At 43.0% G+C, this 22,386-nt stretch overlaps 1 protein-coding gene across 1 annotated transcript; it reads left to right on the plus strand.

The window, feature by feature from the left end:
• Nucleotides 1-41: 41 nt before the first annotated feature.
• On the plus strand, nt 42-16,502 carry LOC121540289 (MAP kinase-interacting serine/threonine-protein kinase 2-like). The gene is made up of 14 exons (XM_041849049.2): nt 42-164; nt 698-907; nt 1,148-1,235; nt 1,397-1,498; nt 1,613-1,710; nt 3,782-3,861; nt 4,095-4,168; nt 4,332-4,436; nt 4,834-4,889; nt 5,120-5,215; nt 12,442-12,636; nt 12,886-13,050; nt 13,168-13,208; nt 13,351-16,502. The coding sequence occupies exons 2-14, from the start codon at nt 857-859 to the stop codon at nt 13,613-13,615; spliced, it is 1,416 nt and encodes a 471-aa protein (XP_041704983.2). The 5' UTR covers nt 42-164; nt 698-856; the 3' UTR covers nt 13,616-16,502.
• Nucleotides 16,503-22,386: the final 5,884 nt, after the last annotated feature.

The raw sequence follows: 22,386 nt of genomic DNA on the forward strand, positions 1-22,386 counted from the left end.
TGGGCGGAGACAGTCGTGAGATTATAAATGCTTGTTGGGCAGCGATTCGTTCCACCTTCCACACACTCAAGATCTGGCAAGTGCTCGACCATCGCTGCGGCGTTAATGAAAGCAGTTGGTCAAACAACGGCGTTTACACTGGAGCGCTGAAAAACGACAAGGGGGTAAATTAAACGTAGTTTGTCGATAAGAAGCTAGTTACTTTTGTTTGACGTCCTTTCTACTAGGCATTAATCGAAATGAATCATTCTGGTGGTGTGTGGTTGATAGCGTTAGCATAGCTACAGTTAACATTAACTATCTGGCTAGCCAAGTCGATTAATTTAATTAAAATGTCATACCATATTGCTTCACGCTTATTGTTTAGTCGGTTGACGTTGGTAATTCATTGTGGTCCAGATATTGATGTAATTTATTGATTTTAGTTAACTAGTTGACTAACTGCGTATTCGAGTTAATGTGCAGTTGTCCAGTGCAGTGTGCACATATACGCATCCAGTGTTTTCTACTGTACTGTAATGCGCGGTGTGGGTTCAATTAACGTGTTTGAAATGTAATATTAAGCCGTATGTTAAAGTAACGAAATATTCTTACGTTATGTTTCACTGCATATACAGTTTGATGTATGGTCTAGGCTATTATTGACAACTATTCCCGATTGTTGTCTAACGTTAAGCTATACATGTTTTTACCACAGTGCTCCGGTTAAGCGCGGCATCATCTTGACCAGACAGCGCAGGGATCATTTGCTTCAGTCTCTAAAGAAACATTTTGTTTCGAGAGAGGGTGCAATTTGACACTACTTACACGCTGCAGCCGCCATCAGTCCCTCCTAATCATCTTTAATCGAAGCAAAATGGTGCAAAAGAAGATCACCGAAGTCACTGGATTCCATCGTTCTTTCAAGGTGAGTTACTGTTTCTATTAGATTGCGTTGGTTACGAGATGGAGAAGTGGGACCAGGCTGCATCTGCATAATATTTCACTGGACACCGTATCAGCTGTGACATTCTTGAAACTTGATTCAATATTCCAAAATTGTAATGGATGCCAAGAGACCATGGCCACTGTAACTAATGTGTTGATCATTTTGAACAAGGCTGAACTGTTATTATTTGAAATTCACCCGTTTGTTCTTCTCACCTAGGGCCAAAATCCATTTGAGGGTGATGAATTCACAAAAAATGGTTCCCTCCTTAATTCAGACTTCAATTTTGATTCATCGAATAGACATGGTAAGTGTATTCCTTTTGTTTCTTTTACTGAACACTTGACTAAAGTTAATCCAAGAGGCCAATATCAGCATCCTGGGACACAAACTCAGTAGCAGCATTTCCTATGTTAAGTACCACCCTGGTATTCTATAGTATTGTTACTGATTTTTGTGATTGTGTAGATATTCCCTCCAGCCAGCCTATTGACATCCCCGATGCCAAGAAGAGAAATAAGAAAAAAAAGCGTTGCAGGGCAACTGACAGCTTCTCTGGCCGATTTGAGGGTGAGTCATTTTCTTATCTCATCTAAAGGACCGATTCTGTAGATTATAGTAAAAAAATACATTTTTTTAAACTAGCTGGTCAATTAAAAAAAAAATATAAATGTGTCCTACCAGATGTCTACAGACTGCAGGCAGAGGTTCTTGGAGAGGGGGCTTATGCAAGAGTACAGACATGCATCAACCTCATCACCAATAAAGAATATGCTGTGAAGGTAAGACATTTCTAATGCTGCACAAGTTCTCTAAAAAGGAACCCCAATAGCATGGAGTGCCTGAACATGTTCTTGTTTTGAGTGATTTGTAGGACACTTTTCTAGGAATGGTTATTGAAGGCTCTCTCAGGATATTGCGAACCTCAGAGGATAATGTTTGAAGTGTGCGTCATGCTCCTGACAAGGGCCTGTGACTGCTATCATCTCACATTGCACTTCCTTGCTGCCTTGGCATGTGATCAATATGGAGATGTTACATTGTAGATAACTGCACATGGTCACCTGATCATTAGCCCCACTGGGAGGTATTGCAATGGAAATGTAGGCCCTGAATCAATTTTAATGGTTTAATGGTATAACCTATAGATATACATGAGGTTGTGGACTACATCAATGTCCTCTCTGGCATCTAAATTTGTAGCCTGTACTCTTGTAACCTTGTTTGGGACATTTTTCAATTCCCTAGACAGACATATTTGTTCTGTTCAGCCCTTTGAAACGGATGTCTGAGGCTCTCAGTCAGTGTTTTGCTGCTGTGGTTTTATGGGCACTGGGGGCCTAGCTACTGCTAGCACAGAAACTTCCCCTCCCTGTGTTTTTCTGACTCTGCCAGCTAATCAGAGCCAGCAGAATTCTACATCCACCCCCTCTCTTTGCTCTCATTCGTCAGCCAGGCTCCTAGTGGTGGGAACATTGTGTACTGTCAGCAGTGCCAAAACATGAGGGGGGGCTGGTAAGGGTTATGGCATGGGGTGTTTACACTTTTTTGTTCCTCTAGAACAGTTCTGTTTTTTTTCTTCTACAAAATGGGCCGTAGATTGAAAAATTTGTTGGATTCCGGAGCCTTGCCTCTTTTCTCTTTTGCCTTGAGGAAGTAAATGTTGTGAAATTCAGTTTTGGCAGTTTTTCATTTTGCGGAAGTGATGTAAGATTTAGTTTGTCCATATTTTGTATGGATTCCTTGTATACAGCTGCAAGACAGACATTACTTTTGCATCCAGTATATTAATGGTATTTGTTCCCTTCAACTCTTTCTAATAAACATACTAGTGTTAAATAGTTTACTATGGAGGGATCCTTTGGGGAGGATTCTAGGGGGTGGGGTGTGGGAAAACCAGTGACTCGGTCAGTTGGGGCTAGGAGTGGACTCTGACTGCCCAGATGTCCTCGCCAGCCACCCCTCCCCCTCAACGGCTGGAAGGGGGGCGGGGGTTCCTGGTGTTGCAATCCCAGCAAAAGCCAAAGCTGCAGGAAAACAAACTCAAAGGGGCCTGCTTTTCCTGCCTGGCTAGCTGCGTCCTGGGGTCCTGCATATGGTGTGCTCCTTGGCGTTCACACATTTGTTAATTTACAGACCTGCAGTATGACTCAATGGGGCCCTCTTTCTAAAGCTGCAGGGATTTATATTCTCCCTGGAGGTGATGGGTGACTGTCTGCAACAGGACAGTAAAACCTCCAAGGACAAAGGGGGCTCACCCCCACAGCTTTAGCTATTCATTTAGCAATCTGTCAATTTTGCCATTATCAGTTAATCGATACTAGTGTCTGCTCTGCTGTGCTACATGTAAACTACTCATTGGCGGTTGTGTTGTGATCAGGAGAAAGTCACTGGTTGGTGCGGACTCTGTTTAGAACAGTGCTGAGGCTTTGGGAACACACAGGCCCCTAATCCTAGACACACATTGTGCTCTGGCCCGGTGGGGTTCAATGGCAGCCCTAATCCAGCGAGCAGGAAGAGCATCACATACACCCTCAGACAATGAGAGGAGGGTGTGTCTGGAAAATTCAGGCCTTTGCTTTTAGTGTCAGCAGTCTCTCTTGGCTGTGCAGCAAGCTGGGCTGCCAGGCAGCAAACCACAACAGCACTACAACTATATTTAGTCGTCGCTCTATTGTCGATACAACTCTTTGGGAACCGTTTGCCTTGTGATTTCATGTAGCAAGCATGGAAGGTTGGAATATGGTATACACATGTATACTATATTTAGAGGTGTGGCGCCTTGATTCTCCATCCATTGGCTCTCTGAGATTGTTACCCCAGCGGCCCTTAACCCAGACTCCTCCATTCCAGATCATTGAGAAGAGACCCGGTCACAGCCGCAGTCGCGTCTTCAGGGAGGTGGAGATGCTGTACCAGTGCCAGGGTCACAGGTAAGATTACTGCCTAGACGCCTAACCACAGGGCTGACTTCTGAGTAATACATTTTAGTGGAAAGCACCATACCTCATCAGACCCTCATGGCACTGTAAATGAGCAATGCCCTGAGCCAAGTCTTTACAGTTATTCAATACATACATTCCCTGACTGACAAATCTGTTTAAGTAATGACTGTCATGTGATTAAGTGTGACCACATAATGAGTGTCCTGTTTCCTTCACTGCAGAAACATCCTGGAGCTGGTGGAGTTCTTTGAGGAGGAAGACAAGTTTTACTTGGTGTTTGAAATGCTCAGAGGAGGTGAGTGCTTCTAACAGGGGTTAAACGCTTTAAGATGTGAGATGCACCAGTTCCTTCTGCATGCTTCTCATAGAATTTCTTAGTGTATTTTAATACAGGCACTTTTTATACAAGCCAATGTGATAGGGTTGAGCAGAGTAATAAGTGTCTTGTTGACCTGCAGGTTCAGTCCTGGCTCACATCCACAGGAGACTATACTTCAGCGAGCAGGAGGCCTGTGTTGTGGTGCAGGACATCGCCAGTGCTCTGGATTTCCTGCATAACAAAGGTAAGCCTCCTACAACAGGGTTGAGCCACAGGCCAGGGCTCGCCTGGCAGGCCAAGAGGGAGGATGGGGATTCATTTGGGGACTGGGAAGGGCGCTGGCATCTGGAGATGGGCTGGCTGGCATTTCTCATGAGGGCTTTACATTGCTGATCTGGTTTCAGCAGATAGTTAGAACGCTCGGCCCACTGTAATCTACTTCTGGGTAGAATAACAAATGGGTCAAAGGTCTTACGTGTTCCCTCCACACCTGGGCTGTTAGGTCAAGGCCATGGTTCCCATGTGATCCCTAGCAGTGGCCCATGCTGGTCATTTGACACATGCTAAAACACATGCCCACCCCTACTGTCTATTGCCTAATTATACATACATCAGAATGACGCTGCTTTTCCTTTTTACAGGAATGGCACATAGAGATCTGAAGCCGGAGAACATCTTATGTGAGCATGCGGACAAAGTAAGTTTCCATTTACAGGTGTCTTGATTTGTAGGTATCTGTAGCCACTGGCACATTGGGCACTCTAATCTGGAGTATGATTGCCCATGAATTGCCTTCCTCTGATGTGCCATCATAGTCAATGGCGCCGTAAACCACAACCAGCACCCTGGTCACATCTCTTGAGAAACAGCAGAAATAATTATGTTTTGTAACATTTCTAAAATGTGCCTATTTCCCTTCCTTTGTAGATCTCGCCTGTGAAGATCTGTGACTTTGACCTGGGTAGTGGGATCAAGCTGAACAGCGACAGCTCTCCCATTTCCACCCCCGAGCTCCTCACTCCAGTAAGTCAGTCTACTACACTCTGTTGGGCCAGTCCAGTTTTGACCGCATGTAAATAGGCCTGTGGCAATGCTTTAGGCGGGAAACCGAAATTATATGGAAAGCAGAGGTGGTGTGACTATAGAGACGTGGCACAAAAAATACATTTACATTTTAATCATTTAGCAGACGCTCTTATCCAGAGCGACTTAGTTAGTGAGTGCATACATTATTTGTTTTTAAATTGTCATTGTTTTTTATATTTTTCTTCATACTGGTCCCCCATGGGAAACGAACCCACAACCCTGGCGTTGCAAACGCCATGCTCTACCAACTGAGCTACACAGGACTACCAATGAGGGCTTTCTTGTGCCTTTGTCTGAGGCAGGCTGATATGCAGGGTGGTTTTACAATTCTGCTCCCTGTGTAGATTGGTTGGCCTGTACGGTATTGGACAAGCCCAGGTGGTGTCACCTGCAGGAAGCCCTCATTGGGAACCAGGGAGAAGGTGTGCTGGTATCTGAGGTCAAGGACAAAGTTTACTGTCGGCTGGTTTTGTTGTAATGATGGGGATTGACTCTCAGCCTGTGTATAAAAACACAACTTTGGCACACTCCTATCTGGCAGCTCCTATGATTAGATATCTGAATAGCACTTATCAGCTCCATTCAGATTCCCAAAAGTATCTATTACACTTATCAGTGTAAATGGTGAGTGAGGCACATGGGGCTAGGTTATGATGGGTTAACCCAAAGTTTCATAAAAAGATAACTGGCTTTAAACCCTGAATGGCACAATGTTACTGGAATGCATCAAATGTAACGGGCACCCATCCCATTCTGTGCCTCCTGTCAGAGGGAGATGGATGTGAGCAGGTGAACCTGATGGCCAGGCTAGTTAGAGGGGGGCATGTGGAGAAATGTAGGAGGTGGGGGATTTTGCATTGTAACCTAGCTTGGGCAGCCTGTTGGCAGGTCAACCCTGGCCTGGACTATTTGTGGGTAGTGTAGTTTGGCCCATGTTGGAGACAGACAGGGCGGCGTGAGCGCTGAGTGGTCTTCCCCTCTGTGATCTTTGGTCTCAGCTCTCTCAGGGCTGTCTGAGGGTGGATGATAGCCTTGCCTGCATCCCCCCTCTGTCCTCTGGTTTCAACAACAGCCTGGTCTTTGTTATCTGAGAGATTGACCTGGCCCTGGGTCAGACTGACAGACCTTTTTGAATGAAGCTAGTTTGTCCTTCCTGTGTAAAGAACTATATGTAATATCTTGGAGGAGGAATATGGCTACAGGGAACAGATTGCACATTTGCAAAGCCCTTGAGGCCAAACCATGCTACTGTATGTGGAAGTGGTTGAATGAGAAGCTTATTTTCCTTAACAGTAATTGGAACGAGACAATGTCTCCCGTCACTGATCCTCTGCTACATTCCTCTGGTATCACTTGAGCTGTAACATGCAGAAACTGAAATAACATTGCCACCCACCCTCCGGTCTCTTCTCTTGCACTGTAATCTCCACCCACTTTGTCACCACATTTGTGCAAGCCTGCATTTCTCTTTGTATTCATGACACAAAAGCCCCATGTCTAATGGTTGTTCTAGAGAAATTGAGTTGCCCTTGTGCCTACTAGCAACTGTGCTTTGATTGGCTGAGGCAGTGGGAGGGGGAGAGGGAGGGAGTGGCGTGTGTACCCAGCGCTGCTCATGCGCCTCGCCCTTGTTTTTCTTAGTCTCTGTTCAGGCCCATCTTAACTGATTTTCATTTCTCTCCTGCCACTTTTTTTCCTCACATGCCTGCACTTAGTGTGTCATTCCCCAATGTTTAATAGTATTTACAGATGTTGTCATGTGCTTGAGTAAATTGAATTTGATAGAAAGCTAGGGCTGTCCCCAACAAAAAATATAATCTTGGTCGACCGAGAGTCGTCCTGTTTAAACTTAGGGTGTGTCTATATGGAAAAATAGGCCTATGTGTTTGAATAAAATCAACTACATATGCACTGCGCTTGTCTGATGCTTTAAGCACACTGTTTGATTAAATAATTAAGACACACAAATGACTCCAGAAAGAGCCCGATGGTCACACTGTGTTAAATAAAATGACAGCACGTGCCTGTGTGACTGGCGCACGTTGTCTCGCTCTCCTACCTACTGCAGCCAAAAGGCACCACAGCACAGCAAGTGTTTATTGCGCTGTCCGTGCTGAAGCTGCAACATTAATTTCTTCCATTTGGTTTCTTACTTGTTTCTCACTGAAAAGTTCTGTTACCGAATGAATGTCTCGTATGCAGTGTGATGGCGTGAACAAAAGAGTGATTGATTCAGTAGCCTATAGATTGAGAAATAGGCCTAAGTAAGTTACGGTATTAATACTAAACATGACACTCTCTTAGGCCTACAGCTCGATGGTGGTTATACAAGGCTACTATACAAAGCCTACTAATGATGGCGATATTACTTATTATAATAATCATAATTGTAATAATAATAAGGAGAAAAAGGAGGGTGTAGGACTGAGCGCTGCGTGTTTGTGTATTATGAGGTGCTTTTAGATTACAATATTTTTCTGCGTGTTTGGAACAGGGTAAACAACACTAAATACATTAAGTAATACCAGTTTGTTCTAACAACATTTTTGTAAAGCCTTTATTACAGCATAGCAAAGATTGAAAACAGTCAAATCTGTGAAATTGCTTTATCCAACAGTCTTTCCGTTGCATGAGGCTTGGCGCTCACGGAATCAGTAAGCTATTAAACAAACAGGCAACAGAAGCAAGATCTGTTTTTATTTCTATGGATATATATGGATGATTTATAAAGCCAGGCATGTTTTAAGTTAGGCTATTAATTATAGACCTTAATTAAGTTTGTTTCCGCTCTCCTCAAGTTTCTTAGACAATTAGGCTAAGGCAAGGGCTGTTTCCTCATCTCTGCTGCTGCCTCCGCCGCAGTTCTCATCCCAATATGCTGCTTAACTTTGCTATTATGCAAATAGCAACATAGGGAAAGATGCCAATTTTACGCCGCACTGAAGATTGTTTCAGATTCGCAAACATATCCAATGTGTGAGAAAGCGCATTTGTTATAAAATATTCGATTTATTAGTGTTGCATCATTTTTATTTTTACATAATATAATAAATACAATTTCAGTATCACATGTCTTAGAGTGATGGACTGTGCCATCCCCACGGCCTTCACAATGGAACCATGAACATTTTTTATAATTGCGACTGCTCGACTAAAGAAATCTTGGTCGAACCAACAGCCTATCAACCAACCAGTCGACTAAATGGGGTCAGCCCTATAGAAAGCACACTTAGGCAATTTATATGTTTACTGTACTTGAGACTTCAGGTGGAGAAGAGTTTGACTTTCAGGGAATGGTCTCTTTTCTGAGAATCATGTTAGTGTTTTCCTGAGAATTTAGCGGTGTAATCAGGTATGCATGGGCCTGTGCTGCGCCTTAAAGCTGCAGTATAACTTCTTGGGCGGCCCGACCAAATTCACTTAGAAATGTTATAGATCTGTCATTCTCATTGAAAGCAAGTCTAAGCGGTAGATCTGTTCTGTGCTCTATTTGTTTTTTTTACTTTCCCAGTTCACCAGTTTCAAACAGTAGAAATGTAATATTTTTGGTTTAACAAATGTATTTCACAGCGGTTTAGATGGTACAATGACTACACACTATCCAATGCTTGTTTTGTCACAAACTGAAATTAGGGGAATTTAGAATTTTAGAAACCAGGAAATGGCGGAGAGATTTCTGTATACTACAGCTTTAAGGGGAATTCACAGGACTTTTCAGAGGTTTGTCAGGCACTCGGTGCAGCTGAGGTGCTGATGAAAGACCAGCGCCTCTTTCTGTAAGCTGTCCTCAAGCAGCGGTGTTATGAGTTGACTGGTCACATGGTTAGGAAAACCCCAGGTTGAGGATTTGTTGGAAAAATCACAGCAGATGTCAACTGATTAGCCACTTTCTTTGTCACCGCAAGGACTGAAGAGGCAAAGACTGATGCAAGTCTTCATTAGTATTGCACCAGCAGGATGAAGTTGATCTACTCTAGAAAGTCAAATCTGCTGCTGTACACGTATCAGTTGAGCAGCGCTCCCTCATTTTATCCCCTTTTGCCGCCCCATATCCTTATTGTCGTCCGGGTTTGGCCGAGGTAGGCAGTCTTTGTAAATAAGAATTTGTTAACTGACTTGCCTAGTTAAATAAAGATTACATTCCGTGCCCTGAGCAGTCATGGGCTGGCTGGCTAGCCTGTCTCTGAAACATGAGTACTCTTTGGATTATCATAATCCCATTACTCCTCAAAAGCACCTTGGTGGACAAATATACTTTGTTCCATGATGCTGTTGCTAGGCAGGGCAAGCCCATGTTGGTGATTTCTGGTATACCATCAAAATCAATTGCAGCATGTTTTTTAGACTCATTCAGCAGTTTTTTTTTTACCTGCTTTTAAGGACAATACCATTTGGAAATTAATGTTGAAAGTTACATTTATATTCCTAAAACTTAAGCTGAAAATCATGCTGTCGCTGCTTCCTGTTGACAATACATTTTTATAAATGGCCTAATGTCAACAGTTTTAACGTGTCCAAATCAATAACCAATATGCAGAAAGTTTGATATATTGAGAACATAGTATATTTTGTTTATCTACACGTGCAACATTAGTAATCATATTACTTGTAATTTTTAAACGGGCACCTTATAAACTGCACACTCACCAAAAACCGTGTTTTGACAAGTGGCAATAAATCACTAATCATCGACTTTAGGGGGGGAATCGTGTTGTACGCGCTTTTGAAACTAACACCCAAAAAATACATGAACGCGAAACGCAACACGTTGTCAACTCCTAACAATATCACGTTTAAATCAATTGCGTGAAAGGATGGAGATGAGGTTGCACGTCCTGTTAACTAACACAGCTCAAAAACCTCATAGAATTACCACATCTGGGAATGTGTAAGTCACTGGTTAGAGGACAATTTGTAGAAGACTGCTGGCTACATTTTGAAGTGTTGCATTTTGATTCAAGTGGCTTGCCGATGCGGTTAATGTAAAGCAACACTTTTTTGGGGTAAATTACTTCCATCGATCATGCTAAAATCAATAGAATGGGGCAAACATTTGGGGTGTAGTGCTGTTGAAACTAACAATATTTAAAGGCCACATGGAAACTTGGAATAACCTATACATGATTGGTTAGATGAGAACTTGTAGAAAGCTTATCTATATTTTGGAATGTTGATTTCGGGAGTCTGCCATCATGGAAAAGGTAACGAACCACTTTCTCTTAACTTCAACAAATTACGACACTGCATAAGATATCAAGTGTTAACTGTTGGCTATTTAAGTGATAGTTTGACTGTTAAATCAATGTATTGGTGTGTGTGGCCAGCGACTTGTATAGACTACCCTGAATTTTCCATGCCATTTTCATTAACTCCGTGTTCTAAGTCGTGCGCATCCCCGAGCATGTAACAATATCAACGGTATGAAAACAAAGATTAATCTTTTTTAAGCATTCAAACTTACGTCATCGTGATGACTGACCTTTTATACTACAAACACCAATCTGAGTTAAAAGTATGCGTAATTCCACAATTTTATGGTGTGAAAATGCAAGCTTGTCCACGTTAGGGGAAATTAGTGCAATATACAAAAAAAATGTAATCTGGCAAAATAATTCAACATGTCAATTTTAAGATGGTATGTGTTTCCCACTCACAAACCATTCCAACAATGACCTCTATTTCTCACTCATTTAACCATCGAGTAAAAAACGTAAGTTGACCTGAAAAGGGGTGGTGTTGGTGCCAGCCGTGACGACGGTGGTGGTGTGGGTTGGAGGGGCTTGTGGCTCGCTGGCCAACAAACGAGGCTTTGTCTGCGCTCAGATTCATGCCCTGCTAATTGCATTACATAAGGGTGCAGCGGGATGGTGCTGGGGCAACAGCTGGACCAAGGCTCACAGTAGAGGCAAGCTGTGTGCAAACAGACCACTCCAGCCTCTCCTCGGACAGAGGAATGGGATTTTTAAAAGTGAAATGAAAACCACAAGTCTGCTTCAAACCACCCCCACGAAACTGAGCTGTTCAGAGCCCTGGTGTTGCAGCAGGCTCTCGTTTCATAGCGTGTTTGGGTTTTATGGATGTTTGGTTTACCAGAGGAGCGCTTGGGTGTCTCCTTCAACCAGAGTGCTTTTCATGATAAAGCTAGCCAATCAGGAGTGTTGAAAGTGCATCCTTGATACCTCTGATGACCTGAGGTCTGGGTTTAGTTTATGTGGTCTAGTCATTCTAACCCCACAGATTGAATGTATCATGTTTGTTCAGAAATGTGTTTTGAATCTAGTTCCTTGAAAGGTTAAGGAAAGTGTTGTTGTTTTTTTGTCCTGCTGGAACTAAAACTAGAACCTTGCAAATGCGCCTGCATTATTTGCTCAGAGGTTGTTCAGTTTCTCTGAAAGTAAACAGAAGCTAATTTGATCAAAGTAGGGCAGCCAGCGTCTAAGGAATGTCTTTGTTCTCCTGTCCTGTGAAACTAGTGACCCACATTTCTTTACCGTGATCGGAAAGTATTATAACACCACTTGTTTGTCGGCGTTATGCAACTGTGCTGGGCTTTCTTGGACTGACCCACCGACAATCCTCTTTTCCTAGCTCAGTGTTTGGCCTAGTTTCACATCCTACGCAGGCAATTATGCTGAGCGTGTAGCCTGCTCAGTCAGTCCACTGTGGGTGTTGAGCGCTAAGAACAGGCTGTCGCACAGGGCCCTAGTCATCACTCACCACCCCCTACTCACTGGCCTACCCTACCTAGATCATTGCACATAATGTTCTCCATGCCTCCTTACATTTTCCACAGAACAGAGATGTTTTGGAAAGCAGGGGCACTTAAAGGGCTCCTCTGCTTTACTAAGTTAGTTTAGCCCAGCGCTGACACAATCTGCTGTCTACCATGTGACACTCATATAGTGGCGTTTCAGACAGGCTTGTGCTTCTGTGCAGAGGGACATGAGCCGTTAGCTGACTAGTGAGGCATGCCGCAGTCCAAAAAAAGAAATATTTCAGGGACATTGGACAGCATAGACATGTTTTCCTTTTTACTGTTATACCCACAGCATATTACACTCTGCTCTGTTTATTTAACAGCAGCAGTAGCTTCAGGTGGGGAGTTGACTGTTGTTCCCAGCCCAGGGCTAACTAACCCTGCTGTCTTGGTCTGTTTCCTGCAGTGTGGCTCGGCAGAGTACATGGCCCCTGAGGTGGTGGAGGCCTTCAGCGAGGAGGCCACCAACTATGACAAGCGCTGTGACCTGTGGAGCCTGGGGGTCATCCTCTACATCCTGCTGAGCGGCTACCCGCCCTTCGTGGGCCGCTGCGGCAGCGACTGTGGCTGGGATATGGGAGAACCCTGCCACACATGCCAGGTAAGAAAGAAAGCCAAGGTCACCTCTGGCTGACCCAGATTCTCTCGCTCTAGTTTCTCTCCCATTTGTTTACCTTGTGCTCTCCAGAAACGGAATCCTGTTTGTTTAGGAAGAAGTATAATATTCCTAGATGCACATTTAAACAACCTTTAGACACCATGTCTTACACACAATTGTGAAATTCAAGCTGTGAGTTTCCTTCGGTTCCTTACCATATGATTGTAAAGAAAGCTCTTATTTCGTCCCTAGAACACGTTGTTTGAGAGTATCCAGGAAGGGAAGTATGAGTTTCCAGAAAAAGACTGGGCTCACATCTCCTCAAGTGCCAAAGACCTGATCTCCAAACTTCTTGTTCGAGATGCCAAGAACCGCCTGAGTGCCGGCCAGGTTCTGCAGCACCCCTGGGTGCAGGGGGTAAGTCTCACTTATCTACCCACCCCACCCCCAGGCTTCTTGAACTTGTTGACGCACATTTCAGTGGGTTTTTCGTCTAACCACCTGCTAAAACATGTCTGCTTTTTTTTTTTTTAGGGATTCTCTGACACACTGCCAACATCCATCCTACCTCAAAGGTGAGTTAATCTTTGAGTCCCTGAGGGATATGTTCTGTAGTGTATCCTGATCACCTCCATTATAGGGAAGTACAACTAGTGTAACTGGAGTGCCAACTTCTGCATTAAGGTTTTTGTTTGGTCTCCCCTCCTACCCTATCAGGAACAGTGCCAAGGACCTGACGTTCTTTGCTGGCAAGGCGGTGGCCATGAACCGACAGCTGGCTGAGCAGGCTGTGATGGAGGAGCAGCAGCAGCTTGACGAGGCTCCCATGGTCATCACAGCCAGTTCTACTTCCATACGCCTCTCCCCTCCATCCAACTCCAAGCTGGCCAAGCGCAGGCAGAGCCTGCTGAAGACGGGGCCCGTCTCTGCCTCCGAGCTCTGCCAGCTCCTCGCCCCCCTCGTCATCACGTCATCTGCCTGAACCACCGCCTTTGACCATCCCTACACCGATTCAGATCTCCAGGAGACCGCTCAGCCTGGCCTCTCTGCCTCTACTTGACCCCAACTCCTCAGCCACACTCACTGACTGCAGGCATGCCCACCTCTTTAACAGGAGAGACTGCTGCCATGCCTGTCTCTCAAATTGTATTTCGGAGTGCAGAGCCCGCAGACCGAACGCACACATCCCCAAAATTCCTGACCAACGCCGCGTACGCATCCTCTATTAATTGAAATGTGTTGACAGTTGGAGAAATGGCTTGAGCCGTGCTGAGAATTAGAAAAGTAGAACACTGCTGTGCGTATACATTTTGGACTCTGAAAAATGCTTAACTGCCTTCTGCCCCACAGCAGCACTTGTAAAGCACATTAGCCAGGGCCTGCATACACGACACGTCCAGGCTGAGGGGCTACTGGGTCTTCTAGGGATTTGGGGGGAGGGGTGGGGGCGGCGGTGGGCTCTTCAAACTGTTTTTATTTAGTTGAGTCTGTGGCAGAACGTATGAACCAAGCTCCAACGCCAAAGGACTACCTGTTGTGCTGCTTCCACATGTTACAACTGGATCCACTGTGAATTAAGTTTCTGGTTTATGTTCTCCATGTCTGTGAATGCCCCATTAGCAGATGCATACACGCTTATGCAATAGCCAACATGAAGGGTTTTACATGTGGAGGGATTCAGTGGAAAGAGTTCAGAAGGGTGGAAGCCAATGCTGTCAGTGTCTGGTGCAGTCCGTTGTTTGGATAAATTCCTCTTCATCTGAGCCTCCTCTGTAGAAGGTCTAAGCCCACAGTACAAAAGCTTGTGGCTGTGCCCATGAGCCTCTAGTACCAGAGAATGTATCTATAACCAGCCCTTATTACGCTACAATGCCTACCAATGCAGTTTCATAGATGAAATGAATTATGCCAAACTACCAATCGCCATGCATCATTCAATATTCATCTACATTTTCTGTTTTCAGGGAATTCCTCCAGAATATCTACAATGCAATAGGGGTTGAGTTAAATGTGTTTTGCCTGCCTCCGCAACAGTTGCTTTATGCACCAACCTAAAGTTCTTGGCACATGCAACTCATTTGATACCAGATAATGTGAACTTGATTGGCCTGATGCTACACTCAATAAACATGGAGCAAAAAAATTGCAAATTTGGTTACCCATACCAAAGCCTCCCATGCCAAATGGTGTACTAAGTTAGTGTTGTCATCAAACCATAAGATGTATTAATGTAAACATATTTTAGTTATTTGACTGCTGTGTAGTGTAAAGTAATTTTATGCCATGGCTGGCATAATAATCTGTCAAGTTTAGAGGGGTTAGAAATTTTTAATGTTTTAGTCATTTAGAAATGCAAATTTTAGCCGACGTGACTTAGCTAATGAATTGGGATTTGTTCAGGGTTTAATCAGGCTTTTCCGTTAAGAGGTTAACCTGCTATTGACCTCTGACCTCTGTGACACCCTCAGGAGACAATGGAAAAGGCTATTAAAAATGGAAAAGCATTCCAGAAAAAAAGTATTCAGAGGACATGTAGCTGTATTAATTTGTTATAAAAAGTTAACTATTTTATGTTTAACTCCATGTTAATGTTTAACTGTCATGGATGATTTAATTTTTTATGTCAACCTCATGCAGGTGCTGTTCAGGTGGAACACCAGATGTTGTGTTCCATTTTTTTAAGATTCCTTTTTTAAAGTTTTTTTTTTAGTGTGAGATTGGGAAAGTTAGTTTTTTTTTGTATCTGTAGCTAAATGAATGCCCAGTGAAGGTTTTTTTCTTTTTATGTTATTTTGTATGTGAAAATGTTGGCAACAATCTGTTTTGAAACAAGTTTGGCTCTTTTATGAAATTGACAAATTATATTACAGTGATGGGTTCTCAAGACACTGTAGCCAATGCCAAAGAGGGTAAAAGTCATAAACAAGTGACAATGCGCGTTCTCATCACCAAGGCGTAAAATGACAACTCATGAATGTCCATGTAGTGTTACCAGCACTGCAGTTTGGTACTCTTGGAATATATGGCTCCCTTGGTGTCAAAAGGCCCATTATGCCGATAATGGGACACTGATTGTAATCTTTTTAAGAATCCTTTCTACCTATGTATGTTTCTGGGTTTTTATGTCTTATAGTAAGACTTACTTGAATTTGTATGCAGCTGTTTTCTTCTTTGTTTGGGAAACGACCTTGCTATCAAGAATCTGAACAAAAGCATTAAGCTGAGTAAGGCAACATTTTGGGTTGTGAAAATGCCTTTCTCTTAAGTATCAGAAGTTTCTCCCTATGTTTTGTTAGGGTTGGGATTCTCAGATTTGCACAAAAATGTAGTACTCTTATATCTACGGTGTGTTTCCTTGGTCATAACCATTTCTACTTATGCAGTAGTTTTGGACTGCTTTTTATTTGGAGAGAATTGCTAGAAATCCCTAGCCTCTTATTTTTTACGTTGCAAGATCTTTTTGAAACGACGTGTAAAATGAGAAACATTCAACTGGACAGTCATAATCCACTTCCCCACTATTTGAATGGAGCCCACAGGCAATTCATTTAAGAGTTAACAATAACGTTGAAACATTTTGTATAAATATTTCTGTTTGAGTGAGGTAATGTAATAGCTTTTCTACTTGGTTCTCTACTCAAGCCTTGAGCCTGCTCTTCTCTTCGGAGTTGTTGCCACTTGTTTTTAACACTGTATTTTCTCTCAGCCCAAAATATTAAGTTTTATTTTTATCATACTTCTGAGACAAACATTGAATTTAAATAAGCACTTTACTGTAATGTGACTGATTGCAGTTCACGCAAAGAAACATGACTTGCAGAATTTTGTATTGTTTTTTTCTAAATACAATAAAAATGCTTTGAACATAACGATTCTCTTGACTTATTTTTGCTATTTGTCTTAGGAGTGGTTAGATGCCTTGGGGTCAATTCAAGGACGTAACTGCAGAACCGTTCCAACATGTTTTCACTTGTTAGCTGGTACAATCACCACAGTTCATCAGGCTGAAGTCATTTGACGATCTATTCTACTGTAAATGTGGGTTCGATCCCCGGGACCACCCATACACAAAAATGTATGCACGCATGACTGTAAGTCGCTTTGGATAAAAGCGTCTGCTAAATGGCATATTATTATTATATAAATGGTGCTATCAGATACAAAGCTGAGTAAAGGACACATTTTGATCTTTGCTTGGGGTCTGTTAAGTAATATTTACTATCAACCTAGTCACATGTAATTGGTTTGGTCCTGAGTCCGAGGTGTTAAGGATTCATAACTGACGCAACTCCCTGTAAGCGCTGCCACTATGTTCCCCAGGAGATCTGTTGGTGTTGCTGATCAACCCAGGGGCTGAGGACACTGAATGCCTGCTAATACTCAGCACACAAGTCATATGCTCAGAATCTGATACTGTAATTTTCCATTTGCTCAACAGAATGTAGAAAAGGAATGTCCTATTATATAACCGACGCACTACTAACCCATTGCGCAAACATCACCAGGGATATCAAGGAAATTATGCAATGGCAATGTTAGTTTGCTTGGGGATGAGCTATAGCTGGCTTGGTACACCAGTTTCAGAGCAGTGCTCAAATCTTAAGTATGTCTCCCCCTAGTGTATACTTTCTAAAACTACTCCAGTGCACCAACAAATATTGCACACAACCAAATGGGTATTTATTTGATATGTTGGTCAAAATAAACTAGGAGCACACCTGTTGAGTGAAATACACTTTACTCCCTTCAGGACTCCTGTTAAGCTGTGGGAGTTGTTCTGGTGTTCGTTACTCATTTGAGGTCTGAGGTTCTTTGGGCTCCACAGGGACATCCTTAGCCTTAGAGGCCGCTGGGGGGTGTCTCTTGTCCAGGTTTTTGGCCACAGCCTCAGGAACCTCAAATGCCTTCAGAGAGTCCATTATCCGTTTTGGGTAACCCCAGTTCTTGTGAGCTTTCTTTTTGCTCACATTGCCCTCTAAAGCCTCTTTCTGTTCATCAGTCAAAAATGGTAAGTCACTTGTCATACTTGGGCTTTGGGAAAACCCTGCTGTGATCCATCTTTGGTGCCTTGGGTATGAGGGCATCAAGAGACTTCTGCACCAGCTGAGGCAGACCCCAGAGGTGTTGGATTTTTTTGCATTTGATGTGGAACTCTAGCTTGTCTCTAATTTCTTTGCGGATAAAAAGTGTCTTTGAGCAATACAATTCAAACTCTACCTCTGACACTTCCTTCGGCTGAGGAGTTTCTTTGGGTGTGATCAGTTCCATGGACTTGTTGAAGATGGTGGGCGCTCCCAATACATTTGCCAAATGCTTCTGTTTCAGGTTCATTTCAATAAGTTTAATGGATGCCTTTCTCATGAATAAAACATGTTTCACTCTGGGTATAGGGATGCGCATACCTGGTCCGACTAGCTTCTTCACCAAACTCTTCAGAGGAACCCTTCCCTGTGGCATAGACAATATGATTTCCAGGCACTTGCTCTTCAATTCCATTTCAAATTTGGTCCTGGGATCAGCTGTGCTAACTTCCAATGCATCAGGTCGAGTGGCTATATCTATGACAAGAACGCTGCTACATACACTTTCCTCAGTAGAATAATCATCACACTCAGTTGACGTTGCAGAGAGAGATTTCTCCCCCTCTGTTTCTTGACCTGGTGATGTTACTGTTATTGGCCCTATCTCACCCTGAAGTTGTTGGCATGTGATCAGAGGCTGGAAAATGGTTTCAGCGTTACTGTCCATCATCAGATTTCCCTTGTCCATACTCTTATTTCTCTGTTGACACTTAGCGGCTTCTGCCCTAAAGGCTTTTATACACTTCAAAGCAAGCTTGGGAAGAGCCCACTGCTTTTGTATCACTTTATGCTTCACATGACTCTCAAGTCTGTTCCTTACCTCCTGGGGGAGGAATGGGGTTTCTACACCATGGAAATCCAACTCAACTGGCTGTAGTGTGACCGATGTAACCTCCTCGGCTGCCTTCTTCCCCAGGGAGTCTGAGTAGAGAGTACGCACTCCCAGTAGGTGCTGTAGTCGGTTTTGCTTCAGAGTCATCTCAAGGAAATCAGTTGTTTCCTCTCCAATCATACGGATTAAAAATGATCTTGGCTTGGGATATGCAAAAAGATGGACCAAACATTCAGGAGGACGATGAGTCTTCACCAACCCTGGACATACTTTTAAACCTAAGGGCTTGCTAGATGTTCTAGTCTCCATCTTTTCCCGTTTCGGATCTTTCTGACCATTGATTGCCACCCGGGATATATCAGTAGTGTTCTTTTTTTTTTATGTGGTCTTTGCGTTGTGATGCTGGTCGGGATCTAAAATGTTGTCACATACCATAGGTTGATGATTTTCCTCTTCAACATTGAAAATAAGCTCAGGAATCCTCTTTGTGGCCTGCTTCAGTCTTTCTGGGAGTAGCATCACAATAACTTGAACCAACAATATGGCACGTCTCCATAACCTGCGTATGGTCCTTCGGCGGATACTGTGCTCTAGACTGTGCCTCCACTGCCTCAACTCTGACCTGCCAGCAGGACCTTTGTTAGTAGAGGATGGCTCATCCTTAGAAACCAACGGTGGAGCATGGACCCTTTCACTCATCCCAGATCTTGCAGACACAAGAGTGGATAGATTGGATGTTGAGCTGAGGGAGGACCAGGAGGTAAATGAGCTGATAGAATCAGATGACCCCATAATGTTCAGAGGCCAAAAGCTGTACTCAGTCTCACTGCTGGTGGTGGTGTCGTTTCTGGACTCTGGAGTGTCCACTCTGATGTTGACACACCTGTCACCATCATTGTTGCACAGGTGCATAGACCTGCACTGTTTGCAGTCAGACGGTAACTCGACATGACGTTTGGAGGAAAATGAAGGTTTTCTCTTTGTTTCCAGTTCACTGGCCCTGTCATAGAAAGAGTCATATTCATTGTCGTATTCAGAGTCGTATTTCGTAGCAGGGCGATAATCTGAGCTGGAGTCAACATAGGAATCTGGAGGCTGCCTCCGCCATGGCTTCCTCTGTCTTCTGCTCCCACACCTGATCTTGTGCACAGTGTTCTCCGGCAGATCATCCAGTTCATTCACATGGTCTAAGCAGCTACTGTATAGAGTGTAGCTCTGGGAGGTCAAATCCTTCAGCATGTCCCTTGTGAGAAAAAATACCACTGATATTAGTTTTAAAAAATACAAGAAATGTATGACATTTCTTAAGTGTTGGCTAGAGCACACACAAACACACACACATACACCAGAGGAGGCTGGTGGGAGGGGCTATAGGAGGACAGGCTCATTGTAATGGCTGGAATATAATAAATGTGGTTTCCATATGTATGATGTGTTCGATACCATTTCATTAATTCAATTCCAGCCATTACAATGAGCTCATCATCCTATAGCTCCTCTCACCAGCCTCCTCTGTCTCACACACACACACACAAACATGTTTCTAAACTTACAAAAAATCTGTGTCATCATAGTCTTCATCATTTCCTTTCCATAGATCCCATAAGCACCACAGTATGATGCCTGAGCAAAACAAAAACACAACGATCTTGACAAGGATTGTCACATCAAGACCTAGGAAAAGAGGCCGAGAAGAGAAATTATCACCGTTCCTGAAATAATTATTTGCTGTAGCAAACATACTAGCGATCATCTAGGCCTGCTACATTTAGTGTTCAGCATTTGCCCCATTAATGGCGCGTTTTGAAGGTTGGTCTAACGGTGAGCAAATGTAGCAAGAACATACAGTGGATACGCTCTAATAATGACTATACCATTACAGTTAGAGCGTCATAAACTATTGCGTAATGCCTTCTAATTTGTGACACAGTAATAAAATGCATACATTTACTTCAATGTCTAGCCCACGTGTCAAACTCATTCCATGGAGGGGCGAGTGTCTGCGGGTTTATGCTCCACCCTTGTACTTGATTGATTAATTAAGGTCACTAATTAGTAAGGAACTCCCCTCACCCGGTTGTCTTGGTCTTAATTAATAGCAAAAAACAAGAATGAGTTTGACACCCCTGGTCTATCCTAATCATGACAAACATATGGGAGGGCTATGTCTATATCAAAGCATTTGCATAATTGATTGGCTTAATTGATCGGCTTGACGCGCAGGGAACCATGTAGGCTACAAAATGGGAGAGTTTACTTTGTATGCGCGAGTTGGTGACTGAAGTTGAGCTCAGGAAGGTATAGTTGGTTTTTACTGATGTCGGTACCATTCTGTAGGCGTATTTTGTGAACATAGGGCGCTTTGATTTATTTGTTTCTAGCTCAGGCTGATACAGAGAGACTCATCCATGCTTTTATTACAAGCAGACTTGACTACTGTATTGCTCTCCTGTCTGGTCTACCCAAGCAAGCCATTGGTCAACTGCAAAACGTACAGAATGCTGCAACATGGGTACTGACCAAGACCAGATGGAGAGCACGCATTACACCGGTTTTAAAATCTCTGCACTTGTTGCCAGTGAGTTTCAGAATTACTTTTAAGGTTTTTCTATTGGTTTTTAAATCAATCCACGATTGTGCACCCCAATACATATCAGACATGCTTTTGAGTTATGTACCCAGTAGGTTCCTCTGGCACTGGCCGTTTTAACTATCCCAAAGCCTAGGACCAAGAGGCATGGAGAGGCAGCCTTTAGTTGCTATGCCCCCAACCTCTGGAATAGCCTGCCAGAGAACCCGAGGGGTGCCGACACTGGACATATTTTGAAAATATCTTAAAACACACCATTTTAGCTTTGCTTTTTAGTCTTTCAGTTATTTTTTTAGTTGTTTTGCCTCATGTTTGTGTAGTATATATTTCGGTTTTTATTTTCATTGTTTTATTAGTTTTTCCTGTGAAGCCTGTTGCATTAATGTTTGAAATGTGTTATATAAATAAAGCTTGATTTGATAGGGTTAGGCTATATTGAGTTTACAGACCATATCCTAGATTGTAGGCCTAATCTAATTTGGGCAAAATTCGGAGTACTATTTTGGCTACAAAAACCTGCTTGAAGAATCAGACTAAACGCACGTATTTTGATGCGATATGTAATCAAACCTTTAACAGAACATGGCCCATTTGGGGTTGATTGAAACATTTTACAGCCTTTCTAAAAAAAAAAATCAATCTCAAATCAGTGCAATTGAACTCTTCTCATTCTTTAATTATATTCTACATTTTGTTATGTTTGATTAGGATGAGTGCAGTTGCTTTTCAAGATGCCAGCTGTTCTGATGACCATATAAGGACTGGGTAAAAGTGTGATGGAAAGTTATTGTGAGGAAAAAAATGGTGTCTGGTTTCATTGCTCTTGTTAAGATCAGAGTCGAACAAGTGTTAGGCTATACAATTCTGCAGCCCACTTAGAACCAATGATGTATATAAGAACTGAACAAGTTAGTCTGACCTTGGACACACAACACGTAGTAGAATTCAAAGGCCAATCTAGTGTATGCTACAATATTCTTAGAAGAAGCTTGAGGTAGCAGGGTGACGCAATGGGTTCATTTTCATAGACACTTTTGTAAATCCTTAGTTACATTTTAACTATCAGATAGCAAATGTTAACACACGTTTTAATGGTGAGAAATGAAATAAATCAAACATTTGAACAAACGCAGGCCGTGGGTACTTTACACGCTGATGCCCTGGACTGAATTTGCACAGGCAAATATTTAGCGTTCTAAATGACGTAGATATGTGCGACATGTGGGGCTTTTTGTGAGAGTTTATTTGGC

Source organism: Coregonus clupeaformis, chromosome 26, assembly GCF_020615455.1.
Source record: "Coregonus clupeaformis isolate EN_2021a chromosome 26, ASM2061545v1, whole genome shotgun sequence".
In the NCBI taxonomy this organism is placed as follows: Eukaryota; Metazoa; Chordata; class Actinopteri; order Salmoniformes; family Salmonidae; genus Coregonus; species Coregonus clupeaformis.